The following is a 23,976-nucleotide window of genomic DNA, read 5'->3' on the forward strand; positions in this document are numbered from 1 at the left end:
GTAGTTGCAGCACAAATTTGAAATACTGCAGTGGAGTTCATTTTTGGTGGGTAGCCGTAGCTTTTTAATATAAAAATCTAAATTGCATGTTGCCGTTAAATCTACTCTGGTTCCCAAAGGATGAACTCTTTGGGCAACTACTAAGCTTTCTTCTAGAGCCATCCTTTGGCCCGAATGTCCACAATGCCTACAAGATATGAACTTCTTACCAGAATTCTGAGTTTACTGAGCTCATTCGTGCTCCCCAAAGGACGAATCCTGATGACTGTATTACCTGCGTCACCACCCTCAAAGGCTGTAAAACCTGCAAATTTGTCAGTATGTTTGTTCTAACACTCTTGTAATGCAGGGCACCCTCCAGGCTTTAGTCTTGTTGTATGATTTTAATGTGTGATTTGCTGCTGAATACGAAGTCAAAAGTAGTTACAAAGAACCACATATAACAAATTCAAACAAACTGGAATTTATGACTACTTGAGATCAAGGAAATGAGAGCCCAGCTTTTTGTTGTTCAACTGGATATTCCCTTTTCACATGACTAGGGCATTATATCCACTAAATATCACATAAACACATCAGCATAAGCATTCACAGGATATTTAGGGTGCAGCCTGATCCGCTTAAAGAGATGTATAATGAGCCTCTACGTTCTAGACATTATGAGCCTCTGCGTCCTTCACCTACTGTACTTAGCTGGGGCCTGCTGAATATGCATCAGCAGCTGTTTTAATAGATTCTGATTCCAGCCACAGTGAATGGGGGACTAGATGTGATTTCAAAGACTCTCTGCTCACACCGAACCTCAACTTGTTTGGTGCCGTTCAGACAAACCTGGTGTGTTTACCCCGTTCATTTGTGTACTCAGTTCATTTAGGTTGGCGTGAAATACTCTGATGCGAACCAAACAACCAGACCGGGTCTAGGTACCGAAATCCAAAGGGCAGCAGACACTGGCTGTCTTCTACGGTGACAAATCATGGCGGGTTAATCCGTGATGACGCATCAGGATACACAACTGCATAGCAGAATCAACATGGAGGTCAGTCCATGAGGGCAGAAAGGGGGCCCCATTCACAGCTTTTCACAACCTTTGCTGCATGACGTCTACAGCCATGGAGAGGATTTGTATTGTAACTCCTCTATGTTTTCCTTCGCTAGTACTGACTTCTTACATTACACATGCTGCCGGTGATGGTCACCGAGCCTCAGTGGAACACTCAGCTAAGTGACTGAGTCAGTCTGGAGTGGTAGCAGAGCTCCTGTAATGCAGCAGCAGCAGCAGCACTTCACTAATGGCAAAGACTGTTATGCAATGTCATTTTCTGTGTGGCTGATTTCAGATTAGTAGGTTAGAGGTGAATAAGGTCAAAGCACTGCCACCAACTTGATTTCATTGTGTTGTACCAAAGTGAACCAGTTTAGCACATGGCACTGCAGACCGAGTGAGTGTGCGTATTAGAATGTTGCCTTGTGTAACTCAGTGAAGCAGTTGTTTTTCTCCTCTGCCTCTGATATAATGAACGGCTGAGACTGAGCTCTGGAAGATTGCGGGTGTCAACTAGCAGGATTTTGGGAACTTATTTGGTTCTCTTCAGACTTTCTTCATATGGGGAAGCCAGTCATAAAAGACGTTAATCCAAATGAAATACTGAGGAATGCTTTCCTCACCTCTGCCGCAAATTGCAAAGCAGGCAGGAGGAAATGCGCTGGTGCCTCTCAGAAATATATTGCTGTTTATTGTGCTGACTGTTTGGGCTGGTAAATAAAAAGTAAACAGATAAAAGTTTATTTGGCTGTAAAGGCCCCTCCTTCACAGTGCAATAAAGTGTTGGCAGATAGAGTTTAGGACACCGGTCCAAGCTCCCTCAGTAACAGTTTGTTCAGTTATTTTTTTAAAACATTGAATTTGCCTTTTGGAGATGTGCTGCCTATTGTGTTGAGGATCCAGTTTGGGTTGTGCCACTTGTATCTTGTGTCAACACTAGCTGACTCTCTCTCAGCTACACAGTATAGGATTTCTGAGTGCATGATGATAGAAGAATGCCCTGGTTTTGCATTATGAACCATGACTTTATATGTTAAACGCACATCAAATTTCCAGCATGTTTGCTGTCAGGAGACCAAATGTGCAAGGTATGGCAAGCTCTTGGGTTACCTGTGAGGATTGATTTAAAGGTGTTACTAAACGTAGCGGTCATGATTGTTTCCTTAAAGGCTCAGTTGCCTCAGATTACAACACAATGTTTCTTCAGTGGAATGCTGTTCCTCTGAGAACTGTTCACAGCAGCATTTCTTCAGAGAACCAGGAGGCTCTTTCTGGAAATTTAAACTAATTTTTAAATGTAAATTTTCTTTGCAAAAGGGGTTTACTGTGGGACTATGTCACCTAAGGAAAAGGGAAATAACTCAACCTTCCTCTTCAAAATGAAAAGTTGAATTGACTGAAACAAAACAAACCCCTGCTCATTTCAATACACTCAGCTATAGTACGGCCTCACTTGCTCTGGTGTGACCAGTAGCTCATGGTTAGCAACTCACTAACATTAGCAACTTTAACATTAGCAAGACTCGGTTTGCTTTTACGCTACGTTTTTATGTAAAATATACATGTTTTAAATGTTTTTATCATATAAGATAAGATTTATAATTTTTACTAACAAAAACTTGTGACAGATGCTATAATTACATAACTAAATTACAGAGTGGCTTTAAACAATTGTACTAAGGCCAGACAGGATTCAACCAATAAAACAATTTGTGTGTGTGTGTGTGTGTGTGTGTGTGTGTGTGTGTGTATGTATGTGTGTACACATACATATATATATATATATATATATATATATTTACAATCAAAATGTGAATATGTAAAATGTAAAACTCTTCCTTTTTCTGTTTCCAGCATCAAGTTACTGGCAGTGCAGGACCTGCTGGAGCGGGAGGCTCTTGATAAGGTAAAGGGGAGCTGGGCACCCCACAGCTCTCTGCCTGGGTCACACTGTGTTGAAATCTGCCTTGATTTGCTGCATTGCAAATGAGATGACTCACCACACAGGGAAATGCACTCCGAAGCTCTCAATCAGCGTTTCCCACTTATTAAATGTGTTGCTGTTACGCAAATTCTCCCGCTTTCATACCACTCTGTCTCTGTGTGTGTGTGTGTCTCTGTCTCCCGAGTGTAAATGTCTTCTATTTGTAGGCCCACATTTGGGTTTGAACTGTGCTAGCGTTCTCACTTTCATTACTATAAATATGACAGTGGTTGCTATGGGCTGGAAGGTGTCCTGTTCAGCAGTGTCGGTAATCGGGATACATTGGATTAATCTTTGAGTCACATTCTTTTTTTAAATAAGAAAAAATTATTTAGCGAAAAGATGCTGGATAATGTTGGCTGGCAGCTGGGAGCTGTGACTGACACATTTCTTGAAAGACAAATTACATAGCAGCATCGATCATTACGGAAGCTGTAGCTTTCAAAGTTATTCAGAATTAGAGGACTATAGCAGTCTACTGCTCACTAGGGCTTTAGATTATTTTGACAGATATTACGATTTGTGATATGATTCATGATTAATGTAAATGATCATTTTTGCATCACAATTTTCATTTTCATTATAAAACCATGATGATGTGACATTTGTTACCGAACACTTGGCCATATTGCGATTCTGATAATATTTCTATTAATTGTGCAGCCCTACTGCTCACTCCCTTACTTGCGCAGACCTAATAGGAAGAAAATAGGAAATGTATAAATACAGTAAACAAAGTAAAGACTTTTGCACATATTTACTGCGTATTTAGTGCAAGCTCTGTCTTGGAATTACATTCTACACATTCAAAATTCCATGATTAAATCTTTTTAAATGCTTAATCCCAGATTTAATGTTAAACTTTAAAGGGGAAAAAAAATCTGTTTTATAAGAACCAGGATTTATTATGATAGTTCTGGTTGATATAGGTCAGCATAACATTTCACTCGCCACTATTATTGTAGAGAGGTACACAGAAGAGCACGCAATCACTCTGTTGGAAACAGCTTTACAGCAGAGTTCAGTGAGATCAAGGAAATGAGAGCTCAGCTTTTTGGGAAAGATGCCTATTCTCTCTCTTTCTGACAGCGTTGTAAGAGGTTTTGATATCAATCATCTGTCTGTGTTTTACTGTAAGTCTGGAGCTGGAGGATGCAGTTAACCTAGTTAAGCATAAATGCTGGGAGAAACAGCTGAACATCATCTGTCCAAACTTCAAAAGTACATCTACCAACACCTCAAACATTCACTAATTAACATGTCGCTTGTAATTTGTTTAATCTGTACACAACCAGCAAAGTAAAAATGACATATTGTGGTTTGAGAGGAAGTTAACAGTTTCTTGAAAAACAACCACTTAAGTGCAGCACCTCTATGTTTTGATAAACATAGACATGCACAGGTTTTGGCTAGTTGGTACCAAACCTGGCAACCTCACTGTGACAACAAGACACTGTTTATCTTGCACATAATACCCCAACAATGTTGAAAATTGTGTTTTTTAACAGTATCTACATGTTTAATTTAGTTCAATTCAGTTTTATTTATATAGTGACAATTCAATACATAAGTGATAACAGGGCTCTTTTCATTTAGAGCAGGTCAGAACAAACTCTTTGTAATATTAGAGAGAGACCCAACAATTCCCGCCATGAGCAAGCACTTGGCGACAGTAGCAAGGAAAAACTCCCTTTTAACAGGCAGAAACCTGGAGCAGAGCGTAGACTCAGGGTGGGCACCCAGCTGCAAATACATAATACAGGATAATTTGTTGGATTTAAAAGTGTTTGTAGGCTAGGCTGTATGAATGTGTGTGAATGTTACTTTCTGTTTGAGCACTGAGGCTCCGTGTATGAATGTGTGTGAATGGTGAATGCAGATGTAGTGTAAAAGCGCTTTGAGTGGTCGAAAAGACTAGAAAGGCGCTATACAAATACGAAGCATTTACATTTAGTTGTTTAACCTCTGTTGCTAGTCTGTGCTGTCCAGCTCTGAACTTAATGCACAGCTATCAATCTGAACATCTCACTCTTACCTAATATAAGATAGATCCTTAAAGGGTAGGAAATGTCTTCAACTAAATATCAAGAGAATGTAAAATGAGAACATGCTAGCACTAACTGATTACAGTCGCTACGTGTGCAAGTTTCTTTCTATTTTCTCTGAATTGTGCCATTTACTTCCTCCATTTTGTTAACAGGAAGGTCATCAAACAATCCCAGCCAGCCAGCCAGCCAGCTAGCTAGCTAGCTAGCTAGGTAGTTATAATACTGTCAGTTAGTAAGCTTGGTTGTTAATGAGACAATAATTTCACAAAGTGTATTCGAAAGACGTATTTGTGCCATCAGCTTCTGTGTCACAAGTGCAAACCGTACCTCTTTGAGGAGCAGTTTGTACTCCGACAGAGGAGCTCAGTAAAAGTGGATAATGCAACAGCTATTATGCTACAAGAGCTTTCTCTGTTTTGGGCTCTCTGTTCCCTTAAATGCCAACGCTGTCAAAAGATTTGTACAGATTTGCCTTGTCCCCAGAGTAAATACTGTGGTTGCAGCGATTCTATTGAAATGACTTTAATTGATTTTGCTGCTAAAATGTGTTATTAACTGCTGGTGTGACCGGGCCTTAAGACATCAGATTTTGTGACCTCATTCTGTCAGTATGGGAAAACACTGGATAAACTCACAAACGGTACTAATATATGGAATGTGCTGTACAGTCAGATCACCTCCTCTCTTCTGGGCAGAGATGTATGGTGACTATGTTAATGTAACAATGTCAGTGTATCCATAAAACGTAAGAGCAGTATGATGTGGGCTGCTCAGCCTGCACACTTGATTGCACACGTGAAATGTCACTTTCTGTTTTGGCTACCCGATGGTTCCTTGGTAGAGAAGTCAGAGTTCTGTGGAAAGGGAAGCAGGTCTGCAGCAGAGTATTTTGTACAGGGAGAGGAAGATGGTGGGAGGATGAGTTACCTCTGGACAAGTGGTAACCCACATTGCAGTGTTTTCACTCCAGCCAGCCTCCCACATGGATTTTCTGCCTGACTTTCCATCTCTTCTGTCTTGTCTTGTCTTAGTCTTTAGCACTTTCACTTTGTACAGGAGTGCAAGTGACATTGGATAATGAAATAAAAACATTACAGGTGCTGCATCCATCAAGTAGTCCTTTCAACAATTAGAGGAAACCTGACAAATTCAGTTCAGAACTTTAATGATGCTGCAGAACAATAGTTAGCCTGTGGAAATGTTTTTTTATTTTTATCTTTGTAACCTCAAGATATGTCTGTTTGCTTTTGTCTCTGATGTGGTGTTAATGCATGGGGTGTGGCACATGCACACTGACTGTGTCAACTCTGGGATTCATCATCTAATAGTTTGGAAATCTTGTTCAACTAGTTATCCAATTACAACTGTATAGCTGTTCTAGGTTGACTATACAGATGTGCTCAGATTTGTTGGTACCCTTATAACTCATTGAAATAATGTTTAATTCCTCTTGAAATTTAAAGCTATTGCATCTATACTTGCATGCCTTTGGTACGTCATAGAATAAAGCAAAGAAGCTGTGAAAAAGAATGAATTATTGCTCATTCTAAAATGGCCTGGACACATTTGTTGGTACCCCTTAGAAAAGCTAATAAATAACTGGATCATAGTGATATTCCAAACTAATTAGTTTCTTTAACAAATGTTTCCAATCCTGTCATCAGTCATTCAGCCTATTTAAGTGGAGGGAAAGTAGTCACTGTGCCGTTTGGCATTATTGCGTGCACCACGCTGAACATGGACCTGAGAAAGCCAAGCAGAGAGTTGTCTGAAGAGGAAAAGACAAGACAAGCATGGTAAAGGTAGAGGATATAGGACCATATCCAACTTTTCCTGTGACAACAACTGCATATATTATCCAACCTCCCTGGGCGCGGCCACAAGAGAAAAATCGACCCCACATTAAACAGAAGGATTGTGTAAATGACCAACCAAGAACCAAGGATAACTGCCAGAGAGATACAAGCTGAACTCCAAGGTGAAGATATGTCAGTTTCTAATCCACCATCCTTCGCTTTTTGAGTGAAAGTGGTCTCCATGGAAGAAGACCCACTTTTGAAAGAAAGACATAATAAACTCAAACTGGAATTTGCTAAAATGCGTATTTACTAGCAACAACCCTTCTGGGAGAATTTCCTTACCTACAGTGAAACATGGAGGAGGCTAGGTTATGTTTTTGCTGCGCCTGGCACAGGGTGCCTTGAATCTATGAAGGGCACAATGAAATCTCACCACTTTCACACAGCTTAAAACACCCAAGAATGGACACGAACAAAACATTGGACTGTTCCTAGGAGTCTTCTATGAGTCCTGATCTGTATCCCATGGAACGTCTATGGAAAGAGCTTAAACTTGCAGTCTGGAGAAGGCACCCATCAAACCTGCGACAGCTGGAGCAGTTTGCTCAGGAAGAATGGGCCAAAATACCCGTTAACAGGTGCAGAAGTCTCACAGACAGCTACAGAAAACATTTGATTACAGCCACTGCCTCTAAAGCTTGTGCAACAAAATATTAGGTTGAGGGTCTCATCATTTCCATTCGTTTTATTTACAAAATTATGTCAAAATTGTTTTTATTAAATGTGGAATGAACAATGGTGGATGTTAATAACTTTTGTCATTTCACAGGACATTGTGCATTCTGCGTTTTTTTTTATGCAGGGGTACTAACAAATTTGAGCACCTCTGTATATGTTTTTTGCCTCATGTCATTGTCCAATTTGACACGGATGAAAACACAGTGGTGTCGGAATGTTAGTTTGTTGGCAGAATTAAAGGCTACAAGTGAATCAGTGTGCTGCAGTCTCTCTTTTTTTTAATGAAGCCACAAAATCCAAATTTGGAGAAGAGCTAGTGGAGCTGAGCTGGGGTAAGCAGACTGCAACTACCGTGGCTGAACAGAATCAAAGACCCTATCCTAACTTACATCACTTTGACAACATGTAATCTGTGAAAATGTTCGTCATGATGATTTACTGGAAAATGTGGCATAACTAACCTTCGGTGAATGTACCCTGCATTCCTTTTGTAAATGTCCATTTTGTGTAACTGTTTCCAAACGCCCATGAGAGCATTTCACTTTTAGTCATTTTAGTGGACATGTTTCCTGGACATGTGTTGTGATTAGTCACACAGAGAATGCGTGCCGGTTTTAGACTGTTGTTCTCTGTCTGATGTTTGTCGCTAAGGGAACCCTCTGTCTGTGGTTAGATTTCAAACTCATGATTAATTATACTATAAAAGGCATTACTGGTTACTATCAAACAGCCTTTGTGTAAATACAATAATGAACGTGCAATAACAACAATAAGAAGTAACATAACTTCCCACCTTATTAATAATTCACACACTCACTCACTCACTCACTCTCACTTCTCCTTGTTGTTTTGTGTTGTGTGGATACTGGCAACCCCAGACACAGTACTCTGGCACTCCTCTGAAGGTTCAGTGAGTTCACTGTTCTTTGCTTCTAAATTTCTTAATTTGTTCACCCTGCTTTAAAGAGACACTTTTTTCCTTGTCTTTCAGTCTGAGTGACTGTAAGTTGTTTTCACCAGGGGAAGTGAAACAAGCTTCAATCACACAACTGGATTTGTTTCAGCCTTTATTAAACCAGCCTCATGAGATTCAGATGTCTTTTTCCAAAAGAGATCTGACGAGAACCACACTTATAACAGTATAGACGTGCAAAACAGAGCGCTTTAGCTTCCGTCAGCTTCAGTGTCACCGCTCTCATCAACCTCATTTCCAGTAACAGGAGGCAGCATGCTTTCTGCAGCAAAGCTGAAGGAGGGTTTGAATTGCTGGACTCCATGGACCTGAATAATACCTTTTTAGGGTAAAATGGATAAAAGAATGTTTAAAAGCACCTAACTCATTATGGTATTTCATTCCACACAATCTATTTAAAGAAGTAGAATCCTTTTATTTTTCATTGACTTGTTATTATAGTATTGCAAAGTTAAACCTATCCACATTCCATCAACAAGCTCGTATGGCGTGGAAACGCTGTTATTCAAATAAATAAAATGAAAAAATCTCATTCATAAAGCTAAATTAAAATAACCCCATCTTTTAAATTGAACATTCTAGTTCAATTAGAAACAATCTCTCAAATATGTAACAAATAAGAATGCATGTCAGTAGTTGAAATGTACCCAGTACTCGTTTATCCCCTTTCTAACATATTTGCATTGTAGTTTGTCCCATTAAACCCTCACGCCAGCTAACAGCACAAACCAATTAACTAACTTGTCCTGAGATTTGGTACTTGCTGCATTTAAAAGACACAGATTCAGTGAACAGTAACTTAAAGGGGCACTCCAGTGATGTAGTATTGTGCTTGCAAAAGAAGAGAATGGTCAAACTCGATGCAGCAGTGGCTGAGATTTCCTGACCTACAGTTTGTAGTACAGGCTGTCTGTTGAAACTGTGTTGCATTAAAGCCCAAAGTAAGATGACCCTGATGACACTGACAGGTTGACAGGCTTAAGAAAGTTTTGAACTTTGTGCACTACATTAGAATGGAATGGTGAGGAGGTTTGACACCCTCTGTCTGTACTGTTGATTTACACCCAAGTTAGAAATCAGATTATTAAATCCTTGGCAGTGAGAAGTGAGCCTGTGCTTTAGTGCTTTGTTCCTATACCTGGTCTAGTCCAAGTGTCACAGTAGGACCCTTCAGCTCTGCCAGGTGATTCCTCCTTGACTGGGCTCCTTGCCAGGGCCCTGACTGCATGCTGTGCCCGCACTTTGGTGCTCACAGGCTGAATTATGAGGGTGTTTTTGTTCTTTGGCAAAGTTATACTTGTGAGCAATTCCTCTTTGTACACTTTACAAGCTGAATGGCCCCTGGAGACTACATCTGAAAGTAAATCATGTTGGGGGGGGTTCTAACCTCCTGGCAACCTGAAATTGCTTTTTTAGTAGTATTATTATTTATGCAGCGGTGGGCCAGTGATAACAGAATGCAGTTCACTGTGATTGTATATCTGACTGCAGATGACCTGATAGACTGTTAGTTAGTGTTATCTAGCTTTGTGGTGTTCTTGTTAACGGTAAGGTTAGCAATTCTGGAGAAATCCAGTATCATGACAAACACCATGATACGACACAGCAAGTAATGTAACTAACGTTAGCTAGGTTGTGGGTAAACATACTGTGGCTACTGTTGCTGCTGTGAAGCTAACATGAAGCTTAAATGCGGAGAGGACGAGACTGTCCCTAACATCACAACAACCGCATGCCTTGGTGAACTAGAAGGTATGCTAGTAAGAGCCAGGAGTACAAACATCAGATTTTTTTTTCAGAGCACACAGAGAACGGCCAGCTGGTGGACCGCGAGGAGTTATTCACTGAATTTGAAAAAAATATGTATATTGGATTAGAATTGCATACCCCACCTTTTAAACCGTTGTGGGTTTGTGTTTCAGTCCCTGTGAGGACAAAATGTATTAACAGTTAGTAGTTTCCAGACTTCTGTCAAACAGTGTGGCCAAACACGATGCAGTTTCACAGTTGTTACAAGCGCCTGAGCTTTGATATCTTCAACTCTCTTGTCATATATTTGACACACTTGGCAAATCCATCTCTGTCTTTTATCTTGATGCCCAAGTTGTCCAGTTGTCAAATGCCGATTGTAGCGTGACAACTATATTAAAATAAAGGTGTCCGGGAAACATTTGTAGGCACCTTAGAACTAAAGTCACAGCTGCCAGCCTGCCTCTAACACCGGGTGCTCCTTCTTAACTGAGTAGCCGCAAGACAAAGAAACTTCAGTTCCTACGTCTGCCCAACATTGACTTTTAACTTTTATACAGTGTAATATAAACAGTTGTATATACAAAGTTGTCGGGTCAAGTACAATGTACTATAAATGAGCTGCTTGCATTTAATATAGCCTTTTGTTTAATTTAGAGTAGCAACACGCAGGTATTATTCAGATTGAGTCAGATTCAGTCAGTTGGCCGCCCAGTCATGGTTCTGCTCGAGAGTTTTTCCTTGCCACTGACATCAAGTACTTGCTCATGGTGGGAATTGCTGGGTCAAAATAATATTACTGAGAGTACGGTCTAGTCCTGCGTCATATATAAATTGCAATGGATAACGTCAGTTTTTGAACTTCTGAATTGGTGCTATTAAAATGAGTATTTCCTTTGACATCCGTAAAACATATGTTAAAATGTCAACAGTATGGTTTAATACTACATTCAGGTAGTGACAAATTAGTAATTTACATACACACATTACATAATTCAAGACCATGAATTAAGCCCTTTGACTTTATTTATTCAAAACCACAGTTCATTCATTTGGAAGCACTATTTTTCTCTTTCTCTCTTTGACAGCAGCCAGGCTCTTTAGCTTTGTGTCTGAGTGTCTGGGGAAAATAAAAAAAACTACTTTGTTTAGTAACTACTATGCTCTGTACACTATGCTTGATGGGAAGTTTGAGGCAATGGGGTATTTTTGTCCTGGGGCGCCCTTACAGGTTTATGTGGCCATGCGTAACATTCTGTATCAAGAGAAAACGTTTTGTTGCACTTACTGATGAACAGTTAAAGGATAAAGCTACATTACACTTAACATTTATGAAGAGTTAGAGGATAAAGCTGTACACTTTGTAATTTTACAATAAGCAAGGCTAGCAGCCTGCAGCTTTAGCAAATGTAAATGTTTGTAAGGCTTATGCTTTACTGTAGAAGACATTTATTATTATATTTAATGTTAAAGTGTTGCAGAATGTCACTTTAAATATTAATCGGTGTCATTTCAGTGTGCGTGCACTATGTGGAGTTCCTCTGATTCTCCTGGTGTTGCACGGGGAGCCTCAGGTTAAATTTAGAGCCAGTGGCAAGTCGGCCAGAGCAGCAACCTGAGCCTTTATGAGCATGTTCTTCTGTGCAGCTACCTCTATTTCTTTCCTTTCTCCAACTTCTGTTATTTCCATAGCAATTTACCTTTGTCTGTTCTCCAGAACAGCAATGTTGACATAAGAGGCTTCCTCTTTCTCTCTGTATTTCCTCTGAGAGATGAGATGAGGCTATTTGAGTTCACTGAACACTGTATTGTTTCTCAGCGACTGGTAAGCACGACATGTTTTTGCTGATGACCACTTAATCTGCCCTCAAGTGTTAAAATGAAGTACAACACGCCAAAATAACCCTAATTTTGAAGATATTTTCATTGTTGATACCAAGAAATTCCATGTTACCAACCTGCATAGGACACCTGCAACATAAAATAGGACTTATGTCTTTTAATGGCACTGCTATCTAGAAAATCTGATCTAGATAAAATTATATAAAATCAGTTGGCCCTACATTTAAATATACATTATAACTACTGAAATGTAATGTCAAGTTTTATTGATAAAGCAACTTTAAAAACAACCAGAGTTGACCAAAGTGCTGAACAAAGTTATTCAGTAGAAGAAATAAAAATTAAAACCGGATAAATTTCAAACAGGCCAAACAGTTAATGACATCCAGCAATAATGTATGTAAATATCTAGAAGCTTGTGCATCTTAAGTCTGTTAGCTGGCTGATGCTTTTTGCTGTACATGTAGCATTGTGAGTGGTGGTATATACAGTACTTTGTATCAGATTCAATGCATTTTGAGTTTAGCTCAGTTTGAATTATCTCTGGTTTACTACAGATCTAGCTAAAGCCTTGAATACTCCCAGATGATGTATATTGTAACTATCTCCCAGCTGGCTTCTGCATTTGCCTCCGTGTAACTTCTACTACTGTTGAAAATTACAATCAACATTTACATCATTGCCAAATGATGAAGTGCAACTAACAACAAATCTGGTAGCTATGCACAGTGCTGACGACATTTCCTTTCTCTGTTTTGTGTTTCAGTTCTGTGTAGAGTTAAACCAAGGAACGCTGGCCACGGTACGGAAGTGGAAATGGCCACGAGGGCTGTGGAAAAGTATTGTGTCTGAAAAACCCAGTGGACACTCCTGCAAGGTACGGCAACCGTCTTTAACAGCACTGAAATCCCTTTTCTTTGAATAGCAAACTTTCACAGACTGGCTTGGGACAGAAGCTGCTGCATTGCTGTATTTACCTTTGGCAGCTGATGCAACGTCCGATCAGAAATATTGGTGTAATCAGTCCTTGAGTACTCAAATCTGTTAAACCCAAACTTTTGCCAATTAGTCCCCAAATGACAGAGATCAGTCCTCACAGCGGGTTTATTTCTTATATCAAGAAAATTAGGCAGTTCAGTGTATAGTTCTCAAAGGTATCGGCGCCTAGTGGGTTTATTCAGCTCCAAGGGGTTGTCTCTCTTCTCTGCAATATCTGCTCTGACATCAGGAAGACGCTGAGCACAGAGCAGATAGCTGGGAGGAGGCCTGCTTGTTCACAGCGGAAACCAGCCAGTAGATGAACCCTTGATATAAACTTGAGCTGGGTCAGCTGAGCGTCAGTGGCCTCAATCACATAAGATGGATGGTTGAAATAACAACAAGGGGTTTTAAAATGCCCCGCCACCCCCAACTGCCAGTGCATTCTGACTGTATGATAGCAGGGTATAACGTCAGTAAGCTTCGAGGGGGGGGGGGGGGTCTGTTAGGGAGGCCAATAGGAAAAAAAATAAATCATTCTACAGAATCAATGAAGTCGCAAAAGATGGTATCTTGTAAAACATGTGTGCACAAGATGAAACATCTCATCATCAGGAATGTGGGATTCAATGTGGGAGGACTGTGAAACAAAATGTTACTGATCGGTCTTCATGTTGCAGAGTAAGGGCAAGTAAGTGGTTTGTACGTCGTGTTGTCCGACCGCGTCGGGAATCAAAAGTGTTTATAGTTGTTCTGAACAGCCACACTTGAAGGTGGAGAGACAAGCTGGCAGTCCTCGAGAGGGAGGAGGCTCCATGTTGTTTTAAGTATGGGGATAAGGGCGATCACAGACTCTCCTCAAAGGCTTTCGGTTTCACAGAGTTTAAAGAAATGGTCAGACTATGTAACTGTGAAAATGCAAATAATTACAATGTTTTACAGACTTGACTTTTTGTATCTTTTTCCCATAATCTCAGTATTTCTAAAATCCTGCCTGCTTCAAAGTGCACCAGCATAGCCTATGCCTCCCCCCCCACCAATCTTTCATCTGTGATACATGTCCATGTTTGAAATTAGGTCTTATGACACAGTATACTGCTGTTACCCGCCGAGAATTACCTCAAGGCTCATATTGTACTGTAGGAAATTATCCTGTTTAACCACAGTCAAGAAATCCATGCAGCATTTGCACTGCAATGAATGTGCTTCTTGCTCATCTCTGTAATAGACTGATAGTCACAAGTCAACCTTCAGTCCAGTAGGTCATATACCCTCATACACATTGCTTGCAGTTCTATAGACAGTGTCACCTTCACTCTGAATTAGAAGATCCCAGCTGAATTGTTAAAGTAGTTCAGTTAGCCTAGAGATAGTTCTTATTGATACAGTGAGCTACGTATTCAGAAGTAAACGATTCAGTTGTAATGGTGTTGAGGCTCTTTAAGAAGGGCAGTGCAATATCTGAGTCCATTTCCCATGATCCTCTTTTCTCAGGGAGTGAGCTACTCCGGCTTTCTCTGGGACAGTTCGTCTGGTATTGACCTGAAGGATGCTGCAGTCCTGGAGCCTCCTGTTGTCAATGGCAACGGGAATCATACATACCCTGGTCTCTACCTGGCTCACTTTTCTGTAAGTAATTATTCATTTCCAAAACAGACTGTAGCTTTTTTAAATGTTACATTAAAGGTTCAGTGTGTAATATTTAGGAGGATCAATTAACAGAAATGATATTTTTTCAGTGGTGTTTAAAGACCTTACACGATGAACCGGTTTTTATTACCTTATAATGAGTCAGAGCGTGTTTCGTCACTATGTTGAACACGTACGAACGATGAAGAAGAACAAGTAACCTTGTAGTAGTAGTACTAGAGGAAGGTAAAAGCGTCTCCCAAATGAGTAAATGTAACTGTAATAGTATTAGTCGACTGGTTAATTAGAAGTAAGAAAAGTAGAGAAATGTGGACAAATGGAGGACCACATTTGTTATTTAGCATGAGCCGACAGCGTGTCGGCTTAAATCTTTACTACAAAAACAAAAATAAAGGCTACATGGGACATAAAGAAGCAAACAGAACTTTGATTTGTGCAAAATCACATATTGCAAATACATATTTTGCAAGCATGTTATTTGTAATATGGATATAACGGTTAGTTTTCTGTCCATGTAGAGTGCGCTAGATGTCTGCGTGTTGTTTAAATGCTCTGATAATCCAATACATCTTTATAGTAGCATCCATGTTGAGTCCACATTCAGACTTAAGAGCACATGAACCCACTGAAGTCAGAAGAATGACTTCACAACTCATGAAATGGGACCATCTGAGGAGCACGTGAATGCACTGTGAGCCACTGGTTGCGATTCGCAACCACTAGATGCCACTACAACATACACACTGAACCTTAATTGATGGGAAGGAAGTCCACGGTGAGCTTAATAAGCTATGAGCTCCCCTAAAAACATGATTTTTCTCTAAAATGGTGACAATATACTTTTTTGCCATGCATTTCTATTTTTCTGAATCTTCAATATCTGTATCTTACCTCAATCCAACAAAGGAATTATTCTCTGCCTGGTGGTGGAAGGTCTATGAACGAAACTCATTTACTAGGGAAAATCTCTTCCTGGCAATGGAATTGGCCTGTGGAGAGATAGGTGTGGAGTGTGGAGTTACAGTAAGGCTGCATCCAGCACACCCGAAGGTTTTCCTCCTTTGCTTGGCAAGGGACAAGGTTGCATGTGAATCTCTCATTGACTTTCATTTTGCAGTTGCACAACATTTTTGAGTGTAATGTGCTTTTCATTTAGAGTTTTCTGTGTTCTTTGGGCTTATAGTACTGTATTTTTAGGCTGAATATACAGATATTCAATACTGTATTACTTGCAGTACTTATAGTATACTATATATTTACTGTACTAAGTTGTGATTACTATACTTTTTTTTTATTTGAAAATGTGTTGCTAGGGCTGGTTGATATGGTTAAAAATGTTATCACGATAAAAACATTTAATACCATTCGATATCGATAATTATCACCATAAATCAAATCATTAATTCTTTTGATTTTAAAGGCTGATTTTTGCTCCTGAGTGAGAATTGAAGAAACCAGATGGTTAATTGTGTGGTTAAACTTTTCTTTATGCTCAGAATGTGACAAACACTTGATCCCTTTTCCTCAACAAAATAATTTGTGAAAAACTGTATTAGGAGCTCAAGTTGGTTGTTGCTTACAGCTGTCCTCTTCTTAGTTAATCAAATATCTGAAGCCATCACGCAGCAGCAGGAGCGACATGTGCATCTCCAAAGTGAGAGGGGTACTTTGGGCTTTTACATGCATGGTGCAACAGTGATAACTGCATTAATTATTCCTAACTATTAATTATCCCCAACATGCCGACAGGATTTAATGGATCTAGTTGACCTTCTGTACTTTTCTACACTTCTGAAAGTACACTATCACACACAGCTTCCAAGTTTATAGGCTTCAGGCTTCACATATGTAGCGTAGCGCAAAAGCCATCAAGTTGAGTCCTGCGCTCCATCAGCGCAGTCGGGAGAATTAGATTTGTTTCATTTGAAGAAGGTTACGGTCTCCTTACAGATCTGATGTTTTTCGTCTGCTGCCATTTTTGTTGCCAACTGGATTCCGACCGGAATTTAATGGCTGACTGTCTCCCTTAGGTTGGTTCATATGAGCTGACAGTGGTGAACATTCACATGCAGGCCACAGCTGCATCGGAAGAGTCCAACGGCAAGAACCACAACACAGATGAAGCCAAGTGTCCGCGCCTCTCCCCCAGCATCCAGGAAACACTCAAAGGTCTGTCAGGTTCCGCACCGTCCATCCACGTGTCCAACACTGTGGGTGGATTCACACAAAAAGCCCCTAAAGGGAGTGATGGATCCAAACTTAAGTGATCAGACATCATATGCGTGTCCTCTGCATGAAGGTAAATTATGAGAATTTCAGCCTGTTCTCATGCATTTTCCTCATATCTGTCTCTGCAGCTGAGAAGGAGTTGGTGGTGCTGGGAGATTTTGGCTCCCCTCCTCAGAGCTCGGAGCTGGACATACTGAGAAAGGAGAAGCTCTGTGCCCTGGTACCATCCACCCAGTTCACAAACATCAGTACCCGCTCACCACAGGGCACCCGCTGCCTGGACAACATCTGGGTGAGCCGCTCCCTCAAGAAGATCTATTCTGGTAGGTGCTCTTTATGAGTGTTTTTAGACAGTGGCAGAATTGAATTCATTACAAGTCAAGTCTCAAGTCAGTAAATCGAGACTAAGTGAGTCTCAAGTCATTTGAGGAAGGTTCAAGACAAGTCTTGAGTCATTCGAGACAAGTCGAATTAGAGTCTTAAGCCGAAGTTAGCTGAGACACATCTAAGCTGAGTCTCAAATGATAGACAGTCATTTGGGACCAGGCCAGGTCAAGTTTTGAGTCAAAGTCAGTCGAGACTAGTCTAAGTCGTGTGTCACATTATTAAAGATAACTCCAAGTCCTGAGTAATTCAAGGCAAATCCAAGGTGGTTTAGCCAGCAGCCATACCAGTGTAAACCCTGCTACTGCTGAGTGACTGAAGCTAAGCAGGTGTGGGCTTGGTTAGTACCTGGATGGGAGTCCTCTTGGGCAAACTAAGGTGCTGCTGGAAAAGGTGTTGGTCTAGTAGCCAGTAGGGGGCAGTTTTCCTTCTGGTCCTAATAATGAGATCCCAGTGCAGTGATGTGGACACTGTGCTGTAGGAGATGCCGTCTTTTGGAAGAGACGTTAAACCGAGGTCCTGACTTATTATTATTATTATTATTATTATTATTATTATTATTAAGTCTGTATCTGAAGAAAAAGTCAACCAAATTATTTGAACATACTGGGTGAAGATATGAAGACTGCATGGAGTAGGAGTGGATAAATGACCTTATTTGGGATCTAAGCCATCAACTCTCACACTTTTAGCATGAGACGCCTGCTCTCATGCTGCCCAAACTAATCTGATGCCAAAGAAGAGGAAGCCACAAAGCTACTCCTTAATGAAAATAATATAGTTATATAGGTTCAGTAAGCTTTCTCTGCACACAAGCCAAAGTCTGAACATCAGGCTTTTATCCACATTTTAGCACCGACATTACAAAGAGCACAGAGGACAAACTTTGCATAGCGGTACCGAGGTGCACACGCGGACCTCAAAACCACAAAATGCCTTTCATTTATGTTGAGTTTTGCCCCATTTACTTACCCCTGTAATTTCACATCAATCACACATTGAAATACCCATAAAAATAAAACTTTTCCTGAGCTCCATCAGAGCTGTGGGGACACTTTTATTTTACCAATAAGTCAAGTCATTCGAGACTAGTTCGAGTTAAGTCTCGAGTCCAACTCAATAACACGAGGGAACGTTTCGTCACAAGTCTATAAAAAGCATAACTGCAATTCAAGATATGAGTCTTTCCGGACTGTGAACATTACAGTGGCATTTGAATCATTTCAAAGATATGAGGTTTTCACATGGCTGAGAGCGAGCACCTTCAGTGCATAGATGTAAATGTAACTGCTCCGTATTTGTATAGCGCCTTTCTAGTCTTTTCGACCACTACATCTACATTCACACACATTCATACACTGGCAGAACTGCCACCAGGGGCAATTCAGCCAAGGCCAAGAACACTTCGACATGCAGCCTGGGGGAGCTGGGATTGACCCGCCGACCTTCCAATTGACAGCCAACCCGCTCCATCTCCTAAGCCACAGCTGCCCTGGCAGATAGAAGACCTGATAGTTAAATGTTTAAGGCCTGCTAGTTGCTGTCATTCATTTTTTTTTTGTCCTCAGATTTGACCAGGTCAAATGTTTTAAAGTATGTCAAGTCTCACTGCAGACAAAACTAAGTCAATCTTCAGGTCCTTGTTTTTGTGACTTTAGTCTGACTCTACCTATTGTTCTGGTAATCGTGGTAACTGTTTTCCTCCACATGTAGCAGGACTATTTGCTGCTACTGCCTGAGTTCATGACAGTTGGATGTAAGCCATAGCAGCTTTTGTCAGATCAAAGTTGACCTCATTGTGTGAATCCTTTGGTACTGTGTGTAAGTTGCATGCCGTCCCACGTGTCCGCTGACTTCCCACCTTCTTGTGTCTTTTCTGCTGCAGGCCACTGCATGGTAGTGCGGGAGGGCCTGACCAACCCCTGGATCCCAGACAACTGGTCGTGGGGCGGTGTGGCGTCGGATCACTGCCCTGTGGTGGCTGAGTTTTACGCAGATGTGTCCCCTAAGGAGCTGAGCAGGTCTGGTATGTCAGTGGTGGACAGAGGAGACGTTCTGCCCAAACACGAACGGTGACGACATCCACAGTAAAGACGGCAGCGGACGACATCAGACTTTATCCTGCCTGGATCCTGCTTTGTCTTGGTTAGTCGTGGAGCAAAGAGTTTCCTGATGAATGTGAAGAAGTGCCATGATTGCCTTTTTGGATTTGAATTTATCAATGTATGATAGTAAAGTCATAGAGCCATAAAAATGTCCTGACAAAATATATATTATGTTCTTTTAAAAAGAAATGTGCCAAACATTTTCTATATGTATATAAAATAAAGAGAAATGAATAGTAGCTGTGTCTGAGCTCTAATTTATGCAAATAATTGCAGTATCTCATCTGAACTGCTCATCTGTCCTGTCAGTTGAGAGGATGATAACATCTCAGCAGTAGAGCTCCTGAAGGCTGCGCTCTTAAATTATGTAAGCCGGGTCTCTGTGCACACGTGTGAGCTGCCATCGTCCACTGTGATGGAAATGAGGTGCCAGGGCAGAGTGCCATCAGAGGACGTTGCTGCTGCCTCAGCTGCTCATTAACTGGCTCCACAGTGATGCGTTCGCACTCAGTCATTGCTTTTTATGTCAGTCAGTGATCACAGATATGAATAGATCAACATTACAACAAATTATTGCAAACTATTTAAAAGAGAATATACTGAATTTTTCGCCTATTTGAACTCGTAGAGAACAGAGATACTAGACAATAACAAGAATGGGTAAAATCCCCTATTTACAGGTGATTGACATTTAGTTTATAGTCCATTCAGCTGCACACAGAACTATACAAACCTCCCTTCTTCCCATGGCTGGATTACCAACCAGGTAAAACATGGCACTGGCCCTGCCACCCTACATTCACTGTGTCAGGGAGTTTGTGGTAATTTAACTAAGAACAAATTGGTTATAAATACTGACAGTCACCTGTGGGTAGTGGAACAAGATGAAAACATATCACCTTGTAAAGTTAATATGGCTAACATGTTTGCCCATCTTCACATCTAGCAGACACTAAGCAACATTAGCATTCATTAGGCGTCCAACCCACTGATGAAAGTGAGTCCACTTTCCCAGCTAGTCTCTAACTGTGTTTGTCAGCTGTTTGCTGCTGAGCAGTTAGTGTACAGAAGTTCGTTTGTTAGTGTACAAGTTTATTAGAGCACGTCACTAAAATCATCTGCCTGCAGGCTGTAAAAATCAATGACTTAAACCTGCAATAATATATTTTTTTGGCCACTTGAGGGCAACAAGTTGTGAACACAACATTAAGCATTCCACAAACATTGACTTATTTTACACATCCAGCAGTTACGGAGCAACATTATCATTTATTTAGAGTGGAGTTTCCAATGTTCACTCTCTCTTATTCTCTGTTTTGGTCTCCACCAGCTCCTTAGAAAAACATGTGGCTCTAGTCCACCATGTTCACCAGCTAGTCTCTAATGTCTGTCTGCTGTTTGGTGTTGTGCAGGTAGTGAACTGTGGCTTTTTAGAGCTTTCACACTGAAAACAGCTGTTAATATAAAATATATAGCTAAGTGCAGATTTAAGGTCATAATGATTTTTGTCACAGTGACTCCTGCCCTGTCGCTGCATCCTCCCGCTCCTCCCTGCACCCCTGAACCTCACATATCTCTTGGTCCCTCATTTACCTAACAGGCACATACACCTGCTCTCCGCTCAGTACCTCAGTCAGAAAATCTGCTTTGCTTCTTAGCCCTTCCTGCCTGTCAGCATCCTGTAGCTGTTCTGAAAACCTGCCCATGATCTGTTACCCATGTTGTACAGTGACTCACGGGGACCCCTAGTGGGTTGATCCAGCCATGCTCCTTCTAGCAGCCAGTAAACATACAACTGTACACTGATATTTTGTTAGATTCTGGATTTGGATAAAAACAACTTTTACTTTAAAATAAAATAGATGTGTTTTCAGGTGGCAGAGTAGGTATATTTTGACATCAAAAAAATATTATGTTAATGCAGCCAATTTATCCATTCAGTAATTAGATATATAATGAGGGGAAATGGTCTAGATGGAGGACACATTTATCCACATCAAACGTTAAAGTTTGATACATATATATATAATTTAAAATGTAGATGCATTGGAAACCAGACACAACGTAGGATGACACATCACTGAAGGAAATAACAACATATTGCTTTCAGTTCATTGGTGTGTTATCAGTTCGTGAGCTCCTGGGCTGAAGCACGTTGCCTCCTTGGTGAGGTTCAAAGGAACAGCCAGCAGGTGTGGTAGTTAGCTGTTCAACATGAGCAGTTGTTCCACACATTTGTAGAACAGCAATCAAATGAACGAGTCCCTGAGTAACAAACAGCTGCTTGATAATCAAAACCAAACCTGAGTCTCAAAACAGCAGCTTCTGGGTATGGGACAATTCCATTTCATGTAAGAGAGCATGCAGCAGAAGCATCGTGCCTCTACAGAGACTCAACTGCTCAGATTTTAACCAGACCCAAGAGGTATACGATCACATGACACCTGTTTTAGCCTCTTTACGTTGGCTCCCTGTTTTTTTGTTGATTGATTAATTTTATGGGTCTCCATGACCTGGCTTCAGATTATAAATATGTCGCTTTGTAGTATGCACATTTAATTAAAACTGCAAGAGACTGGCTTCATAAATATGATCACATAAAGAAGTAATGAATATAATGAAACAAAGGTTATTACATAATTACTGTTTATTTAATTTATGACTTACATCATGCTGCTTCGTGAAAGGAAATGGTTTTATCTATCTAAATAATAAAAGCCCTTCCAGTTGAGAAAACTCCATGCAGTGTCATACAGACTGCCCTGCATGATTTGGCCTCTACTGGCCTCTAAGTGGTTGAATAATGAATACTGGTAGTTCCCTGTGTGCTCATATTACAGACGTGTTATAGTTAGCCTATACTTAAAATCTGTCGCACATAATAAAACATTTTGATCTTAACCAGGGTTTGGAACTGTTTCAACTTAGATGCATCACGACTTCACGACTGCTTGTTGGTGTCCCACCACATGCATGCCCGTAGTCCACCACTGATGTTGGATCACATTATTTGTTCATCTATATATACATTTACTGTCCTGCAGTGACATGTCGTCTGATGATTAGAATGATTATCTGGTGGATTTTATGATTGTCACTGACCGGGAGGGATTTCAGGATTTCTCTGAATAGTTTCTGCAGTGGTAGCTCACACTTACATTGTGTGCTACTGTCCTCTAGTGGTGATATGTCTCCATTTCACAATCACAACTTCAGCTGTCTTCTCTGATTCAGACTTGCTTCAACAGGACAGGGTGTCCAAATTACAAGCTTAAAGTGTACTGTACCCTTATAAAGCTCTTGTTGTGGTGTCTGATCCCCAGAAAGATGTAAGACGGGACAGTTTAGTGTGTGTTAGATGGTCGTAGCCTCCTGCTGTGTTCCTACTGTAAGCATGCTGGCTGATATTCCTGCCCCATCAGAAGACAGCAGCTCCACACACTGAATATCTTAAAAACATTTCTACATCAGTCAAATGACTTAATTTCTCAGGCAGTTTAAATGATCCATGTGTTCACTCCATGTCAGCCTGTCACCAGCAACAGAACTGTGGGCTCAGTTTTTTTTTTTTGGTTGAGAAAATCAACTACATCTCATTACCTCAATAGTCATCTCTAACAAATTTGTGTCACAATTCAGTATGAACAAGTTCTTTGTGGGTAAAACTTCTATTGTCATTACAGATGATACATACATGCGTCATCAGTTTTAACTCCTTGGCAGCTCTCATGTCTCAGTAGTAAAGTTAATCTCCTTAAGGAATCTGCATTTATGACTATTTCATATACTTGGCAATAGAGTTTAATTAAAAAGAAATTAAACAAAGTAAATTAGTGCACTGGGGACAAGCATGTCTAAAAAATCTTCCCTATGGAGAGTGCATTTTCATTAGAAACGCACTACATCTTGTGCACATTGTGCTCACCATACAGAGCCAATAAGAAAGTGTTGGGAGGTGTGTGTGTTTGTGTATGTGTGTGTGTGTGTGTGTGTGACTGCTATGTACTGTAGACTGATACCTATTGTCCAGCATGTCACTGCTTGTAGCAGTCAGTCACCACCAGGGCCCTACATGGTTTCCAGTTTCCCCAGTGAAACCAGACTCTGATGAATGGGAAGTTTGACACCTCCGGACAGGGTTCGGAGAGGCCGTGGTGTGTTGTCACAAATGTGGTTGCTGCAGTCACTCAGAATGTGGGTCAGCACATTCAGCTCAGGAAAGAAGAGAAGAGCTAAGAGCTAAGATATTTAGCCTATATTCAGTTAGCATTATAGGCTTTGTAGCTCAGTGATATTGGTTAGCATTAGGCTAATCCATTTTGTTATCCATCTGGTATAATACTGTACTCATGTCATCCTTCAGAAATCTGTATCCGGTGCCAACATTGGATAGAGAGTATATTAGACTCAAATGGATGGGGTTTTAAAGGCCCCACTGATCCTTTTAGAGTG

At 40.6% G+C, this 23,976-nt stretch overlaps 1 protein-coding gene across 2 annotated transcripts in view; it reads left to right on the forward strand.

The window, feature by feature from the left end:
- Positions 1-19,763, forward strand: part of eepd1 (endonuclease/exonuclease/phosphatase family domain containing 1) — a 32,140-nt gene extending 12,377 nt beyond the window's left edge. For both annotated transcript variants that reach the window (XM_046058661.1, XM_046058662.1), the window contains exons 3-8: positions 2,900-2,951; positions 12,945-13,055; positions 14,651-14,785; positions 16,837-16,975; positions 17,164-17,358; positions 19,305-19,763. In XM_046058661.1, coding sequence (XP_045914617.1) covers positions 2,900-2,951; positions 12,945-13,055; positions 14,651-14,785; positions 16,837-16,975; positions 17,164-17,358; positions 19,305-19,495 — 823 coding nt within the window. In that variant the 3' untranslated portion in view covers positions 19,496-19,763. The remainder of the gene's footprint in view (positions 1-2,899; positions 2,952-12,944; positions 13,056-14,650; positions 14,786-16,836; positions 16,976-17,163; positions 17,359-19,304) is intronic.
- The last annotated feature ends 4,213 nt before the right edge of the window (positions 19,764-23,976 follow it).

Source organism: Micropterus dolomieu, linkage group LG09, assembly GCF_021292245.1.
Source record: "Micropterus dolomieu isolate WLL.071019.BEF.003 ecotype Adirondacks linkage group LG09, ASM2129224v1, whole genome shotgun sequence".
NCBI classification, from domain to species: domain Eukaryota; kingdom Metazoa; phylum Chordata; class Actinopteri; order Centrarchiformes; family Centrarchidae; genus Micropterus; species Micropterus dolomieu.